General features: G+C 38.3%; 2 protein-coding genes and 1 non-coding gene across 3 annotated transcripts; 2 read left to right on the top strand and 1 right to left on the bottom strand.

The window, feature by feature from the left end:
• Window positions 1-862: 862 nt before the first annotated feature.
• On the bottom strand, window positions 863-1,266 carry LOC137140347 (small Cajal body-specific RNA 2). Its single transcript, XR_010916446.1, has one exon. It is a non-coding gene; the product is annotated as a small Cajal body-specific RNA 2 (non-coding RNA).
• Window positions 1,267-2,766: 1,500 nt separating this feature from the next.
• On the top strand, window positions 2,767-6,965 carry zgc:195245 (uncharacterized protein LOC565483 homolog). The gene is given in 5 exon segments (XM_067527849.1): window positions 2,767-2,846; window positions 2,848-2,894; window positions 5,268-5,376; window positions 5,475-5,619; window positions 6,547-6,965. Coding segments are annotated over 5 exon segments (483 nt in total). The 3' UTR covers window positions 6,649-6,965.
• Window positions 6,966-8,392: 1,427 nt separating this feature from the next.
• On the top strand, window positions 8,393-17,128 carry inavaa (innate immunity activator a; the record flags this gene model as incomplete). Its single annotated transcript, XM_067526286.1, has 10 exons — window positions 8,393-8,501; window positions 12,371-12,457; window positions 13,232-13,359; window positions 13,526-13,648; window positions 13,755-13,989; window positions 14,096-14,149; window positions 14,486-14,711; window positions 15,141-15,290; window positions 15,402-16,086; window positions 16,428-17,128. Coding segments are annotated over 10 exons (1,890 nt in total), but the record flags the coding sequence as incomplete, so codon positions are not given.
• Window positions 17,129-18,068: the final 940 nt, after the last annotated feature.

Here is an 18,068-nt window from a genome sequence, read left to right as displayed (position 1 = left end):
ACTTTATTCACCTCTTTTTAAATAATAAATGCACATTTACTCAGTCAAAATGTATTTTGTTTCATTCATTTTATTGTGTAAATACAACAAATTCAACTAAATGAAACTTAGGATTTATAACGATGAAAATAGACTTAATACATTTGTCAGGCAAGACAGTTCAACAGCAGAATTTTTTCCTTGTCCTTTTGGCTTATCCTGTGCGTTCAGAGACGCCACAGCGGCTCATGTTGATTGGCACATTATTTTTTATTTTTTTTACGCCGTATGCCCTGCATGACGTTAACCTCCCCAGAGATTGTCCGATCTCTTTCATGGGAATCACCAAATGAATTAAGCCAAGTACTGTACAATTAAAGATAAATTAGATGTTTGCCGCTTTTTCCGCAATAGATACTACGTTACATATATACAGCCACAGCCATCATTGATGGCCCGTTTACCCGAATTGAGACTGTGTGAGGCCGGGGTGTAACAAAGGCCTACTCTGGAGGATTTAACCTGGTTCCCTAGCCACTTTGATAAGTAGCGAAAAGTTTTAACAAAAAAAAAAAAAAAAACGGACATTCAGACGACATGTTTCAATCTTCGTAATAACCAAACATTGCTAACTAAGAATTTCACCGACATGTGATCGGATCAAAACAAAGATGGTTCCCGAGGCTTTAAAATAGGAAGAGGTAATCGGTTGGGGTCAGTTGAACCATCAAAAACGACCGTTTAGGGTAAATGTTAGAAACATAGAAACACATACACTTATGTTCAGGCATATTCTAGGCCCAAGCAATGAAATATAACGCTAATCGATGGCAAAGAGCTTCAAGACGGGAATCAAAAACGCGGAGCTGCCTTTCGGTTGTGGTTAGATCAGAATCGCCTCTTTACTCATTGTCCACGGGAAAGCTTGAGGTGAACCCAAACTCACCCAGAACTAGTATATCTGATCAATTCATCATCTCTGACCACACCGTAAAGCGTGGAGGCCCTGGAGTTGAAAGTCTTGCCTGCTGCTCATCGCCGCGGAGGCTTGCGAGCACTTTTCATATCATCTCCGATCAGAGCAGAGCCAAACTCAGACCAGATCAAATAAGATCAGTGTGTAGGTTTATAAATCTATATAACAAAAATCTCACACTCTCAAACATCCCACATTCACTCATTCAAGCACTATCCAAACACTCACACAGGCACACCGCGCACGCAAACCATTCAAACTAGTAAGGATGTAGAATATCCGGGTTACAAGTCTGAGACCGGATGGAGTCATCGGGCGTAGGAGGTGGATTAGAGATGTATGTCGACCTCATGTGGACGTTAATGTTAAAACAACTAATTATTAATACACTAAAGTAATTGACTATATATATATATATATATATATATATATATATATATATATATATATATATATATATATATATATATATATTGTTTGTTTGTTTGTTTGTTTGGTTTTTACATTAAATGAATACATAAATACAAAAAAACAGAAAAGCAAACATGTAACTGTTACCAACAAAATATTTTATATTTTATTTGTGGAGGTATATACAGTTGTAGATCAAACCTTATAAATTACATTGCATTTGATTTAAGATAAGTTCAAATAGGTTTTGGTTTGAAAAGTACTAGCTATTTGTTTGCAGACTATTGTTTACAGTGTTCTATTGCATTTACAGTTCATATAAAATATAATGGAAAATACAGTCAATTTATTTAGTAATATAGGTTATATAGGTTATTAAAAAAACAATGCCACCGTTACAAACACATACCTTTGACCTTTGTTTTTTTTTCCATAATTACCATTATCAGTATTGTTAAGAAATATTGTAATCATAGTATGTGTAGTGGAGAATTCTTTAGGGCAACACTTCAGCATTTACTTGAGTACTGTGTTTGGGTTTTTCTACCACCTCTGCAGGTGGGGCTGTTTAGCTGCAGACTGCGCAGAGTGTCCATGCTGACCCTTGTCCTACATGATATTATAAAGACTCAATCAACCACAACAATAACACTCGTTGTTATTGTTGTGGTTGATCAGTTATATACATGTACATACATTTAGCCTTGCATATACATAGTGTCAGTGCATACACATGTTCTAATGTTTTATTGTATTTATTTGTATCTATGTGTTGAAACTGGATGAAAAATTTCTTTATTGACACTTTATATCTGTTAAATTTCTTCTCTTACTTTATGTAACATGTATCTGTACTGCATGGTATGTTTTTGGGCTTTACAAATACACATTGTGGAGTACTGGTCAGAAACAATATATGGTACGTAGATAAAACCAAAACTGTTGTGAAACCACTGTAATTTTAAAAAAACTTGTTTTTTCAACAAACAATTAAGATTACTTCCATTTCTTCCTCTTTTCTAGGGCAAGAATTATTAAATATATACTGTAAGGTCATACTTGTAATGCATGTCTCTAAGCAATAACAGCCGATGCACATAAAGTAACAAATCATAACTCCTTCACAGTATATACAATATGTTGGTTTCCCTTAAATCCTTTGTTGTCTGTGTCTTTATTAAAGGTAGAGAGTCAACTTGTAATACTGCCGTGTTAGGTTGGTTTTAAGCAGCATTTGTGTCTGCGGCAATTACCTAATCTATCATCCTATGTCCTGTGGGGGTTGTGAGGTAATCTTGAATAGCGTAATAAGATTTCCGTGTCTACTACCACTACTGACCATTGCTAGGTGGCACATTGAGCCTGAGGATCATTCCTCAGCATCAGTATGTGCGATTTGGATGGAGAAAAGATACAGACAAAAGACAGACTACACAAGAAGTTGAGATTTTTTTAACAATGGACTAAAACAGAAACACTGTTTTGGGACCTCCACCATCCTGCCATGGAGGGGTTAACTGTGAAAAAAGTGAGTTCTTGCATGTTTTCAGAAATCTTTACTCCTGTCTGGTGACTGAGAGGTCAATATCTGGTGATCTGTCTAAGGTTTATCTTAGTCAGTCTGCAATTGTACTGACAGTGAGTTTTTACAGCTATGGTGTATTTTTGGATTCTGTATGTGCATATACTCTTTATCCATCTTTGTTTTATTTAGATTATTAACAAAAGTATAAGCACATGCCTTCTTACAGGATAATGTCACTGGGACAGTCTAGAATGTTCCTGCAAATTACAGTAGGACAATTGATTTAAATCTGATGCCCAGCCGCTTTATTATAGTCCTTTACATTATGAAAACACAGTTAGCTGAGCAGTTTAGTTTGTGTTGGCACCAAAGATTTATATCCATATTTAAAGATATAAAACATATGACTTATTAATGTGTATATTTTGTGTATAAATCTGAGGAGAAGAACATTTACTGAGGCTATCTAATAAACCTCCAACATTTAAGTCACTTTGTGTTTTTAGTTGGTTTTATGATTTGTGTATTACTAATATATTTCATTTAATTAAGCTTTGGATTGTAGACCTCCTGTACTCATTTTTGGCTTTAATTTTACATTAATGTAAATGTGTTGTTTATATATACATTGTTACTGATGTGTTGTACTTAGTGTTTTTATGTCTGTGTTGCACATTGTGTGCACTATGGCAAATTCCTCACATTGTTAGTTGTAATAGTACTAAAGTTATCTTTACATTACCTAAACCTCATGTAACATTGTCTGCTTTTGTGCATACTTAAACACTCACGTCACTTATGAAAACTTACAAAGCAACAACAATATTGTAATAGAGAACGATTTATCCAAGTTTCGTGGTATTGACATGATAGAATAGATTATGTAATAATGTCATGTGAGGGTTGAGATAATTCAGTCAGAAACAATAACCTGAAAAACAAAATGCTTGAGTTGTAGTCAAAAGTTTCTTGATAAATACAGTTATCTTGAAAGCAAATCGACAACACCAACACACAGATTAATGAACTATGGGGCCAAAAATAAATGTTTAATCTAGCTACTATTGCACACTCACTCGAAACACTTAAATCCATCTAGTGATGTGACTGTCTACTTGTAACAAGATTGTTCAACGTGTTTGAGATAGAAAGAAAGAGAGGAGCCAAGGTGAACTGATTTTGCTGGGATCAGACCAGCTCCACAGGCCTTAGCTTGAACAATGGCTTCCATCAGGCCAGACACTCACCAGGTTGTCTCCCAGCTCAACCTCTCTACAGGGACCCAAGGACGAACAGGATCTGAAGGCTTATTTTGATGACAGGAGGAGGAAAAAAAGGCTCAATCCCAAGTACAGACCAAAGTAACTGTACGGTGCCTGGTTGGCTGGTTTCACTGTGGCTGAGGTTTCATTCTGGTTGTGTTTTAAAAGGATGCTGTGTTAAGTTTTTTCCTGTGTGGTAAGCTGTCAGAATAAGAAACATGGATACTTTAGCATGAAAAAGAATTTAACAACTGATCATATTGGCCTTCTAAAATATCTCCTTTGAGAGGGGTGGCTCACATTGACTGATTCTGTTTGAACGCTGTTTAAGTGTTTTTGTAAGTCAAGTTTGTAAGTCAAGTCAAGCACATCTTCAATCTCATTTTATTCATTGGACGCCAGGTTTGCTAACACCTGACTGCAGTCGACATTTAGTGAAACCTGTTTGCTCCAAGTAAACACAGCTAACCTGTTTAAGCAACACAGCAGGCATGATCCTTTACGGCCTTTATTTCATTATACCCTCTGTCCAATCAAGTGAAGATTAAAATGAATTAGATGTTTTGAGCCACAAGTTTCGATACAGCAGAGTGTGACTGTAAAAATGCTCTGTTTGTTTGTCTTCTGTCACACTTGTCTAATTGGACAGAAATCAGCATATGGACCACTCAAGAAAGGTATGACTGACTGATACTACAGTGGATTCTAATTTAATTCATTAATTGATTTGAATTAGTTTTATAGAATTGCATGTACTTATCCATAAACATTAGTTTAATTTTACAGTATTTCACTATTACAGAATGACAGAGTTTTGTGTGATTTATCACAAAGTACTTAGGTAATTGTCTTAACAGTCATAGACAATATATTTTTGTAGTCTTTGATTTATTTGACCTATTGACCTTGTGAATCAAACCACAGATAATATACAAATACTCAATTCCAGTGTAGAGTGTCGAGTGTTTTCTATATTTTGAGATTAGCTTTACTCATGTAATTATAATTGATGAGATTAAATAAGATGATAATGCACGTGAACAGACAGTGATATTAGCTTTGTGTTCCTCAGAGAGCTCTGTTGGCCACTTGCCACTGTCTCGTCAGTCCACAGCTGACTGCAGCAATGATGAAATTGTCCAGCCCAGGAGGCTGAATGGCTCCTCAGTGGAGACACCGAGCTATCAGAACCTGCACCGGGAGCTGCTACTCAGCCATAAACGGTACACTAGATCTTGTCAACATTTGTAACAGAGCAGGAAACGGGGTGGATTTTGTTTTTATATTTTTGTAACTTGTGTGACTATGACTAACTGTGCAGGGGCTTACTGCTGGAGGAGAAGCCGGAGCTGAAGCGAGTGTTGGAACAGCGCAGACTGGAGCTGACCAAGGAGGAGGAAATGGCTCAACGCCGACCCTCAGATCTGGAGACAGAGCTCCGTAAGAGGCAGCAAAAGCTGCAAGAGGTCAGGAGAAGATAAGAAACACCTATGACATTTTTGACAGATTTTATAAAAATGCAAGAAAATTAAAGTATAGGTACATTTAGTACTGTACTTAGGTAAGTGCAATTTTAAAGTACTTTTCTTCTATACTTCCATTTTGCCTTTAAGGGAGGAATATTGCGTTTAATACTTGTACTATGTCACTACCTATGTGTCAGACTATCAATATTAGTGACTTCACTATTAATTACAGTAGAAAGTGGTTAACTTTGAGATTAAAATTTTACGTTATAAAACACAATAAACTTAAAAGAGGCATTTTAAAAGGAAGAATTTAAAAGCTTGTAAACTCTCAAATGTTAGTGAGTTGTTAAAAAAACACTTCTCAGATGGTTTTATGCAAAAACCTCTTCAGGCCTCAGAGCAGTCAAATAGTTATATATTTTATAGCTAAGCAAAGACTAGAGAAAAACACAACTCATTAATTATTTCATGCAACATCATGTTTAACATCTTTAAGAAGAGGCCGTCCTCTACCAACAAGCTGAATATTAAATGGTACTCTTACACTGATGCATGAGTATCTAATTATTATTCATCTAATTATCTGTCACAGGGGCCATTTTAGTAAAAAATTAGTACTTTTGATACTTAAAACACATTTTATTACTTGATAAGGATGTTTCTTTTGTATTTTTACATTTTCAGTTTGTTATTTTTACCTAAGTAAATGATCTAAGTAGTATTTTTTTGCCAATACTGACATTTCTTTTTATGTTTTGCAAGTTTTTAACAGCTCTAAATTATGTTTATGGCCTCAACTCTTCAGGCTAAATAAATTTTTTGAAACAGCATTTCATTATTAAAGGTTCATAGATTTACTTGCTTTTGGTTCTAACTGTGCAGCGGAGGAGTTGTGAATGACTGACTTTTCTTTCATTTTTACAGTATGAACAGGAGGAAATCAGGAGGCGGGAGAACCAGCAGAAGATCCCAGAGTTTGTCCGTGTGAAGGACAACCTGAGGCGCACACAGACATTTGAGCAGTGAAACCCCGTATGGCTCCTATCATCCCCTGCAGCCTCTCACCATAGTGGCCCTATCTTTATGTTCACTGTCTGTTGAGTTACATACCAAAAAATCAACCGATTTTAAACTACATTTTGAAACATAAGAATTTATGTAACGAGTCAATACAGGAAACACATAATCCATATGTAGAAATTCTTTTTAAAACTTTTTTCTTTAAAAGGTTTGTTTCTGAAGGGGGAGCAAAAGTGTTCGTTTTTTTATTCCAACCATTTTAATTACTTTTCGTTAAGGGGAAACTAATACAGTTTCTACTGTATTAGTGGATATTTGGATATTTGTGGATATATATATATATATATATATATATATATATATATATATATATATATATATATATATATATATATATATATATATATATATATATATATATATATATTCTTTTTTTTCCAAATAAATTTTTCATGTTTCTTCCTGTATAAAGCAACCAATGTTAATCATTTATTCACTGGAAGGGCCACATCAGTAAAGGGGTTAGGGTAACAATGACAACAGAAATGTTTTTATTAATTGAAATCACCCAGTGTGCAAATATACAAGTATGTTTATTAGTTTCTGTCATGACTTTTGATTTGTGTCTGTCTCCCATGGAATTAAAGCCTCTATGGTTTGGAGAGATGTGTTGTTTTATTGGATGTATTTCAAAGCACTGGTGATTGATTTGCGTGCAGTTCTTCTACCAGAGGGCTGACACGGTTCTTTCACAAGGCTATGGGACTTTGTTTAATTAGCCGATCTTTTCATTCCATCATGGGTCGAGAGAAAAAAGCACAGGCCATCTGGAGCAGCCTTTTCAGTATACAAAGACTAGGAATAACCACAGGCATGGTTATGGCACTGAGACATTCAGGTACATAGAACCCAAGTGCTACAGACAAACAAGGGTGGAAGAAGAATTCAAATCTCATCTAATTATTAATTAGTGCTTAGAAATACTGTAGTCATCAATATCACAGTGTAGAAATTCACCAGTGGTGAACAGGTTGCTTTGGGAAAGAATAACAGTGAAACTGTGAAACTACACAAAGATCTTATAAAAATGGAACAAAAAAACAGTGGGGATAAGTAAATGGATTATATATATTTTTTTTTAAAAAAGAGGATAATCTTAATTTCTAATCTGTCATTCGGCCTATTTAAATGGGGAAATGTCTTCCCTGATCTCTAATATTACTTTGTGCACAACACTGGAAATTATGTAAAGATACAGAATGTCCAGTTCGACACTTCTGTATTTCATTGAAATTTTTAATCCATTACGAAGACCTCACCAACTGACGTTTTGATCCCAATTAAAGTATATTAAATAGGCTAAGGATGTAAAATTATGCTAATGCAGAAAAGTCTGCTGTGCCATTCGTCCTGGTTCGTTTATTGTATCCCTAACTTGACTCGCCATTCAACTTTTAGGCTACTTTTCAAATTAAAAGCCTCCTCAGCGAGCCGCGTTCTGTGTCAAGATGCAGAGCGTGTCTGGAAAGTCTGCAGCGTTGGACGAAACCATTTCATAAGAGTCCGGGGAGATAACCGACAAATAAAAACGGACCAGTACACTAGCAAACGTAATTTAATAAAACAAATAATTTGTGAGAGATTATTTATTAACATGCATAAATCAGAAGCAAATAAAATGAGAAGTCATCAGCGAGTAATTGGATAGTTTTTAAATTATTACTAAGGTTTTTCCCCCACTCGTCGATAAAATGGATTGACTGCAACAGATGTCCCAAACGCTGCTCTCACATCTTACCAGAGAAAGTTTGAACAACTCAGACAAGGATGCTGTAGTGGAGCAGATAAGACACTGAAAGGTAAGTACCAAAGATTTACTTCAGGTTAAATGTACGATTTTAAGGGAAAATCGAGCAGGGGCTGAGCAGCTTCGTCTGTATTGTTCTAGGATGAAGTGCATGAGGCGGTATTGTTCCGCTTGTAAACGTTAAGAAATCAACTTAAGAAATTCTGCCGTTCCCCTAAAATACAAACACTTCTAAGAAACATGTCTTTATCATAAGCCTTCAAGAATCGTCAGAACTTTAATGTAACTAGTTACTAGGTATAAAGAAGAAATAGTTGGATCATTTTTTTCAGGTACACATATAAATGCCACAGGATAAACCACTGCATTCCAAGTAAAAGTCCTGCATTCCGAAATGTACTTGACTAAACGTACAAATGTTCTGGGTGCAAAGTGAAGAGATACACGTAAAAGTGGTCATCAGTACTCAGGCTAGACTTAGTTACCACTTATAACTAAGTATTATTTATTCTATTTCTTTATTTAACTACAGTCATAAATATTACAACTATAGTTCACATTGAATCATTGTACATTATTATTGTTGTATTATTTTTGTACTTCTTTGCATTTTTTGACAGCTGCACTTACTTGTCGTTTAACAGACTAACTTTAATTTGGTGCATTACTACAATACATTTACTTCAGTAAAAAGTTTTATAGTGTGTTTTTACCTGAGTAAAGTATCTGATTAGCTTTTCCTAACACCCTTATAATGCTTTTGTGTCCGTTACTAAACCGTCAAAGAAGAATAATTAACCCACCCCATATAATCAGTCAATTATCAGTCGCATTGTTATGAAAAATGAACACAACACAGTTTTGGTAGAAGACTGTTTTTAATAACAGTCTGCAGTGTAATCACCTGCTCTGTATTGTACCATGAATATGAATGGGTTGCTTTCACAGATAAACAACACCACAGGATTTGTTTGGGGCACCAAGCTGGTTGGTTGAAAATATTCATGCCCACAGCAGCAGAATAAACACAATATCCTACAGTCCACATGTTGACAGACATGCAGTGCTGTTGGGGTGCTAAAGACAACACCTCTGTGTGTCACTCTGGAGTCCCCCACTCCTTTTGTCTTTGTTTGTGTATAAAGCTGTAACTGCGTACTGCCAATTGGCCTGAGATGAGTGTGAATCTCCATTCAGAGGCCTCAGAGATGATGATTCAGAGGGACAAGGTGTCACGATCCCTGGCCAGCACTTCAGCCTCTGGAGAACAATGGAGCATTTCTTCTGGCCTCCTGTATTTACGTTGTCATTGGGTTGTGACAGAGCTGCTGTGTCTGGCTAACATATGGCCTCCAGTGAAAGGCAGTAGTGCTTATTACCCCTGCATTGTGTTGGCTGAAAAAGTAAGACCCTTTCGTGACTTAACAGTGTTGACCTGACATAACACTGACAAAAGAGTCACATCACACTTCTTGAATCTTTAATAAAGGCTTTGCACAACTAGGGTATTTAAACTTATCAGAGCCTCCTGTCTGCATTTTGCTGCTGTCTATGGAATTTCCTTACTCAGCACAAGACAAGTATCCCACTCCAGTGACGTGTTTCGTAATACAACACTCTCTCCTATCGCTCCCCCACATTGATGCGCTTTTCTTCCAGGAGCCCACATGGTGTATAAAGTGGATCCATTTTGCTGAATGGATTTTGGCTTTTCATCAGACTTTGAAATAAGGCATGCTGCAAAGTCGTTTGGTTTCTTCCATAGTATCAGCATTCAGTGGAGAATCTTAATTACAGGGTTCAGACAGGCCTTGGTCTGGTTCCAGGCATCCCTCACTGTTTCCTCTGCGAGGCTGTTCCCTGTTGGTGATTTCAGTGTCGACCACAGTGGTAATGAGCACGGCAGTGGTGGCGGTGTTCCAGGACATCACAGCTCCAAAGGCTCATGGGAAAGGGTGGCGGGGGAGGTCTGGGAGACAGTGAATCCACATCATAATCTCTTGCCATAAACATTCACTTCTGTAGATGTTACACTGTCACAGTCTAGTGAGCAGCGAGTATGGGATGATCAGCTCCTATCCCTGTTGTTTTCCTAAAGAGTCGCCATTAGCAGTGATCACACACTAGTCTCAATTAAAATGTTCTGACTACTTCAATCAAGTCTGCCCAGTGGAGACTTTCCTATCAGTGGTGGCCCCCCTAAGGAAATGGCCCCCAGTCACCTTTACACAAGATCCAGAGAAGTATTGTTTTTTTTGCTTTCTACACATTAACACATCTGTTCAACACTCCCACATCTTCAGGTTCTTATGAAAGCCTTGACAGATGGCATGTTAGCAATAAGCTGCAACTTTAAGTGAAATGTGCTGTTTTACCCAAACTGACTCACCCACCCACTCAGCCTAGACCTCTGACCACAGATTCTTGTGACAATCTTGAGAGAGTTATGGGGTGTAAGTGGGTAAATCCCGCATTACGCTGCCTGTCTCTCATTACCAGGCTGGATTCCTGTTGACATCATTAGTTTGTGATTGCTGCTGCGTGGAGCCTTGTGCCTGAGACTACTGCGGGCCGGCACAGGGCAAGCCTGATCCTTTTTCCCACTTCTTTCTGCAGCCCTGTCTGGGTATTGGCCCAACAATGCTGCTCAGCTCTGAACCAGAGCTGTCAGCAGATATCGCACCCACAGCAAATTATAGGCTGGTTGGTGGATACAGAGCTTTTGTTGCTGTGTTGTTTTACTGACTCGAGCTGCCTGGCTGTGCCTCATAGTGCTACCGGCTGCTCATAGCTGCGTCATTTCACATGAGTTGCTTTGTTGAATGGGTCAGGCCTATGGGATACAAAATAATATCCTGTTAGAGGAAGCTTTCATCAACATGGACCCTGGGTCTTACTGATCTCTACAGGAAAAGACCTGATACCAATCTTCAAACAAAAAGGATGAGACAGGAGTTAAAGATTATGCACAGCAGCATACTTATTCATGTGTTTGAAGTAAGCAAAACAATTGCATCCTTTAATCGAATTAGTATCTTGGTGATTTTCTGGACTGTTTAAAGAAGTGTGGTGGGAAACATGTGAGATACTGAAAAAAATATTTGACCTAAAATTGGAGAAACTAAAGGCAGCACTTTGTTCTAGGTTCTCTCTTTTCCTGGGGCAATTTACCCGATCTCTTGGCCGGGTTTTGAAAGCCTCAAGTTACTTCTCCAAATGTTATTTCCAGTTAGTTGTCATTGTTTTGCTCTTCTTGCTGTGTTTTTTATTTATTGAAAGTAAAATGTTTGGTGCAAAACAACCCAAGAATAGAGCAGCCCATAAAGATGAATTGTGCTTGCCTGTTCGTGAAAGTGTGTAAGTGAAATGGGCATTGTTGCATAGCAGTCAGCAGGAAACCTGTGATCTAATGCTGTGTGGAAAAGCCCAGCATTGAGGCATTCTTGCACTTCTAAGCCCCAAGAGACACTGGTTGAATTGGAGCTGAGGGAGGGGTGGGTCAAGGGAACAGGTGCAGTCCACGAGTGGGGTAATTCCTTCTGCCATCTGCTTTAGTTTTTGGGTCTAGGCTCTTTAAACGCCCTTTGACACGCCTCATGGTGACACGCTCCCCTAGTCAGCTAAACCGTGCCCCGTCACCATGGCACCATGATTTGGATTAACCCCACACATGTGCCGAGTCAGCCATGGGGGTCTAAATCTTTTGTGATATGGGAGAAGGAAAGGGGTGGAGGAGGAGTGAGATGGAGAGCTGCATGGATAAGTGTGTGAAAGGACACTCGCCAGTCATTCACTTTTGTTAAGTAAAGCAGCAGGAGCAAGCATGAAAGGGGCCATGTGGTAGAAAAACACCAGGAGAATCCGTATTCATCTAAAGAATCTAATTTACCTAATCTAAACAAATTCTCCCTATTTTAACAGGTATTTCAAAACAGAAATTTAAGATGACAACCGTCGAGAGTAAAGAGGACATCAGTGACAATGACAGTGGAATTATCTTGCACTCTGGTAAGAATTATTAGAGGAATATGAAATAAAGTATCAAAACGAAACAGCATCAGATTCCTAAATACTTCATGCAAATGTTGCATAATCAACATTAAATTGAAATGATTTTACCAACTAGTCTATATAAATCAGAAACAAACATTTTCAACGTTAGTTATTTTAAAGATGTACTTAGAGGAACGATGAGTAAAGAAAATAAAAACCAGAAGGATCAAAAAAGTTTACAATAGACAATGATAATAACGAAAATTGAAGACATTAAGAACTGACTTAAGATGAGAAAAAAATTACAGAGAAAGAGAAATACATCAGTATTGAAAAAACAATGTCAGTTTTAACTAGAAAAAGCATTTCGTTTTTTGTTGTGTTGGCTGAAAAAGTAAGACCCTTTCATGACATAACAGTGCTGACGTAATGCTGACAAAAGAGTCACATCACACTTCCCGAATCTTTAATAAAGGCTTGGCTGTTTTTGCTCTGTAAATGCTGGAGTATTCACAGTAGACTATCTGTATTATTCCTAATTCAAAATAATTCACAAGAAAGAATATACACAGTCAAAACAAGTATCAGATAAAGTCTAGACATTACACCTCAGCATGGAGGCAAGTGAAAACAGCACAACAATTAGTTTTACTACTGTGGAACAGTAAAATATAAGGTGCTGTAAAAGACCCAGTGTTTTAAGTGAAGAGTGCACAATAGGCTTATAAACGTACTGAAAAATATTAGATGCTGATAAGTCAAACTTAATTTGATATTCTGTGCCTGCAGGTCCAGATAGCCCCACGTCCCCAGTAAAGGACCTAAACACCAGAGCCCTGAAGCTGAAGCAACAGTCTCTAGAGGAGCGTCTGGAGCTCTGCCTGCTAGAGCTCAGGAAGCTGTGCATCAGAGAGGCGGTATGAACCCTTCTAGATCACAGACTGACATTATATAGGCAAAAAAAAAAAAAATATATATATATATATATATATATATATATATGTGTGTGTGTGTGTGTGTGTTTTTAGTAATAAGGAACATTTTACATTTTTAGTGATAAAGAGTTTTATATTGTATTTACAGGAACTGACTGGCACACTGCCCTCAGACTACCCTCTGATGCCTGATGAGAAACATCCCCGGGTAAGAAGGAGGATTGGCGCCTCCTTCAAGTTGGACCAAGGTTTAATCCAACTGCATAAAGAGGTGCGGGACACAATCAGTGTTTACAATGTTTTGGGGAAAACGAGAGAACTAAATGGACTGTGATTAATCGCCTACAACTAAATGTCAAAAATTTTGTTTGTTGTAGGATTCTGAGCTGCAGGCGCTGGAAACTGACTTGGCTCTACAGCGGCAGATTTATGAGGCAGCCCGCAAGCTGTCTCTGGAGGAGAACCTCAGTAAACCACAGAAGAAGAGCCGCTTACAACAGTGTAAGAGGGAGGAGAAGAAAGTGAAGGATCTGCAGGAAGCTGTGTTCCAGCACAGGATCAAGAGCGAGTGTAACTCACCATGCATCAACATCTCCTCCAGCCAAAACAAAGGTTAGGGACTGTGCTGCTGCTGCCTACTGGCCAGACTGTGCACTACACTCCTGAAGGCAGAGTGGGTTTGATGCTCTCATCTAAAATGTTTGTTTTCTGTATGCAGGTCTTTGCATGTCTGATGATAGCTCCGTGTCTGATGTGGTGGCTCTGGATGATGGTGAGTAAGGAGTACATTTACATATAAGCCTTATCATCTCGAACATGCTTTGATTTTAATATGTAAATAAAAAAACATTTAAAAAATACTCAGCACTTCAGTGAAAGCAGCAAAGCCACTCATTATGGAGAATGTTTACTTGTATTAATATTATGGGATTACATTGTTATATTTCGTGGATACAGGGCTTTTTTATTTCTGATCTCAAACTGCATTTAAGGTATCTTAAGTACAAAATGATGAATCACCCTTTCAATGTCTAAAAAAAACAATAAAACAAAACCAAAGTGGCAGTCCTGTCTCATCTGGAAGTATGAATTCTCTGGCCATTCACAGATTTGGACTCAGCCCGCCCCGTCCCTCCTTCAGTGTTAGGCACTTCCTATTCAGACCCCATACAGCTGTCAGCCAAGACCCTGAATGCATCACAGCCATCATCAAGCCAGCTCAGTGTGGCGTATGAGCGCTCTCCCATCCAGAACTCTCCATGGAAGGAGTCCAATCTGGACCAACCTTACCAGAAAGCCACAAAATCACAGTCTCCTTGCAGCAGCAGGTCCAGGTACAAGTCTGCAAAATGTTAACAGCCTATCAAATACACAACAGTAGTGGATGCTAGAAGTTTACTAGAATAAAGATTTACCATAACAAAAAATAAATATGTACATATAATATTATAACAATGTTACCATGACCATTGGAGACAAAGGAGCGGAAAAAAAACAGTTGGTATGCAAACAAATGACCTGTTTGCTATCTTCAAAAATGTAATCACCGTTTACAAAATCTTTTTTAGGCTAAGCAAAAACAACTCTCTCATACCCAGACGCACAATGCTAACACCCACAGTTATATCGTCCATTGCAATGTGCAGTAATATTAACTTTTTACTTTTCAGTTGTTAATGTTGCTCTCGTTCCTGCCACTGACTTTTTATGAGCTCAGCATGCTGCATGTCTCATGTTGTCCCTCGTTTGTTTGTTGTGTGCAGCAGCCCAACAGGAACTCAGGTGTTTGTTGAGAGCAGCAGAATTCCTCTCACCCAGTTTGTCAGAAACTCGGCTTTGCGTAACAACCACTCCACCAGCGCCCCCTCCACTCCAGAGCTGCACATACGCCGCCAGTACTCTCAGTCCTTCAGGTACACCAAAAATTCATGGCAGCTATATCAACGAAGTAATGTTTAAAAATTCTAAAAACATGTGTGATTTAATTTTATAAGTTGATTGTTTTGTACAATGTTTCCCCTCAGAGTTTCCAAAAGTAAGCCATCTGCTGACATGGAGGGCCTCAACCCAGAGAATAGTCAAGGGCGAGCCAGGCTGCCACAGCGACACATTGTTGCTGACTTTATGATGCATTCTCCAGAGTACTCTCCTCTGCGTCCATACCAGTCCAGTTCTGAGGACAGCAGCTCGGAGCACTCGTCCTCCTCTTACATCAGCTCTCCTGGCAGAGATCTGCCCACTGAAATCCCAAAGCTCTGTCCTCCACCTTACGGATTCCACTTTGGAGCACAGAAGAAAGCATTCTCCAACTTTTCCAGCTCACACAAGAACTCTAGCAAGTCTCAGCCTGACCCAAGCACCAAAGCCACAGCAGAAGACGGCCCCCTCTCCCCTCAAGACTTAGACATGGAGAAGTGCTTCCTGTCCCCTTCTGCTGTGGCACGTGGCCCTCCACAAAGACAGTGGCTGGAGGGAGGATTGTCCCCAAGGAGAATCTTAAAGCCTCCTCCACCTTACACTAGGCTGGTGCGAACACCCTCGCTGAAGGAGTACCCAAATCACGCCATTCGGCTGATGCCCAGAGAGATTGTCTCTGAGGAACTGAAGTCCTGGCACCAGAGGAACCAACTGCAAAAGTTACGGCCAAGCTCTGTGGACCCTCTGAGTGTCAAGACCCCCACATCACGTCACCTGCCTCCATTTAATGAGGTTGGTAACAAGCCAAGTTCAGAGCAATAATCGAAATTGTGAATGACACAGGAGTAATTAAATATATCTTTAAAGTTTTAACACATAATAGGGCTCCAAATAAAGTGTCAACAACAGTTTTCTAGAGTCCAAAGTCATTTTCAGACATCTTGTTTTGTCCAACTGACAGCCCCAAAATATTCAGGTTACAATCATGTAACAGCAAACACTCAAATTACTAATTAATAGGCACAATGAATGTTTTAACTGATTATATATATTATAGCAGAAAGAGTGAGTTGATTAAAGTATATTTATTTAGAATGCACAAGGTGAACACTGATTTCATGATTGTCTTGCAGGGTTCAGGTAACGTGATTCTGCAGAGAGCTGCAGATGGGACTCCAGTCCAGTGGTTTGTTGCAGAGGAAGCTGAAATTGTGAGCCAGGTATAACTGCAGTGTGTGGAGTAGGATGGGTGCTACTCCTCTCTATTTATCTCTGTATTTATTAAGCCTTTGGACTCTGTGAGATTGTATGTTGGCATTATGCAAAAAACACAGACCTATCTGTACCAGATGAGCACATTTCTCGTTCTTCTTTTAATTTAAAACTTAAAATAAGGTGGTTTGCCACTTTAATTTATATTTAATTGTTTTCTAAAAAATGTTTCTAAAAATTCCAAGCTGAGTAGAGCTTCATGCAGTGTCCTAAATGTGTCTAAAAGATCCTAAACATGCTGTGGTCTCTTTGTGGCTGCCACAAATTTTGCACATAAAAATGATCTACGGTAGTTTTCAAATAAGTTTCCCCAATGCTAATACTATATTTATCTATTATTTAAAGTTTTCCTCTTGTATTAGACTTTTTATGAAAACGCTGACATACCCTTTAGTAAAAAACATTAACATCTGTCTCACCAGGTTTGTTATTAACTCTTAATGATTAATCACTGATGTGGTTGAGTGGTTTGACTGCAGTATGGTGTTTTCTTACTAACCAAGTGATTGTATCAGTTAGATTTTTTTTGTATATTTATAATAAAAACATATGTCTCAAATCATGTTTGTTACACTCCTATATCGAAATTGGAGATAATGAACATGAAGTATTTCAAAATATACAGATAGAAAATCCTGTTATTGTTAACATCAACTTGTTTCCAGACCGCTGGTTCAAACACTGCTCACAGTAATAAGATAACATCCTGTGTATATATAAGACCAGGTCACGGATCAAGTGCTCCATCATGACGCTTCCACATTAAGTAGGTCAATGTTACAACACAGAACAGCACAAACAGGTACATGCAGAAGAGCGCCCAGCGACAGTGAAACAACCACTGAACCAGAGGATGGGGTCTCCACAAAGATTTGTACCTGCAGAGAGCAGGTACAGAGGAAATCATCATCAAAACTATGAGTCAAAAGGTCATGACAGGCTCAATCAAATACAACAACTTACATGCCCGCAGAGAACCGTCTATGAATATTCTGCTTGTCTCCCCTTTTTTTCGATAACACAGCTTTGCTCTTGTGTCTTTGTCTTAAAGTATCCAGAGGGGAACTGTAATAAAGACACACAATATAGATTTGATTACAGTTAAACTATGTCTGTATAGTATCATATAACATTACAAAGGGTGGTCAAAATAACAGAAACAGGCCCTCACTAATGGTTTTCTAAACTGATAGCCTGTTTTTCAGTGACACTTCCTTTCATTTCCAGCCCCATGGTTTACAAAGTTAAAAGACATAAGTTAGAGTGTAAAATAGGTAACAAAAAACATTATTTCATGTCTCCTGTACAGGTCAGTAAATTAGGTATTTAGATATCCCAAACCGTACTTTTTGTTCTGTATCTTTCTGGTGACCAGCTGTTTAGATTGGTGCAATTCTGGATTAGGGAGAAGAGAAGTGTCTGAAGGAAGCTGCACAGCTAATGCATCTGATGGAGTTTCCTCTGGATCAAGTGTCCTGAAAATCAAACATTTCAAAAAAGGT

The sequence above is a fragment of the Channa argus genome, chromosome 13, assembly GCF_033026475.1.
Source record: "Channa argus isolate prfri chromosome 13, Channa argus male v1.0, whole genome shotgun sequence".
In the NCBI taxonomy this organism is placed as follows: domain Eukaryota; kingdom Metazoa; phylum Chordata; class Actinopteri; order Anabantiformes; family Channidae; genus Channa; species Channa argus.
This window is presented reverse-complemented; position numbering and strand designations above follow the sequence as displayed.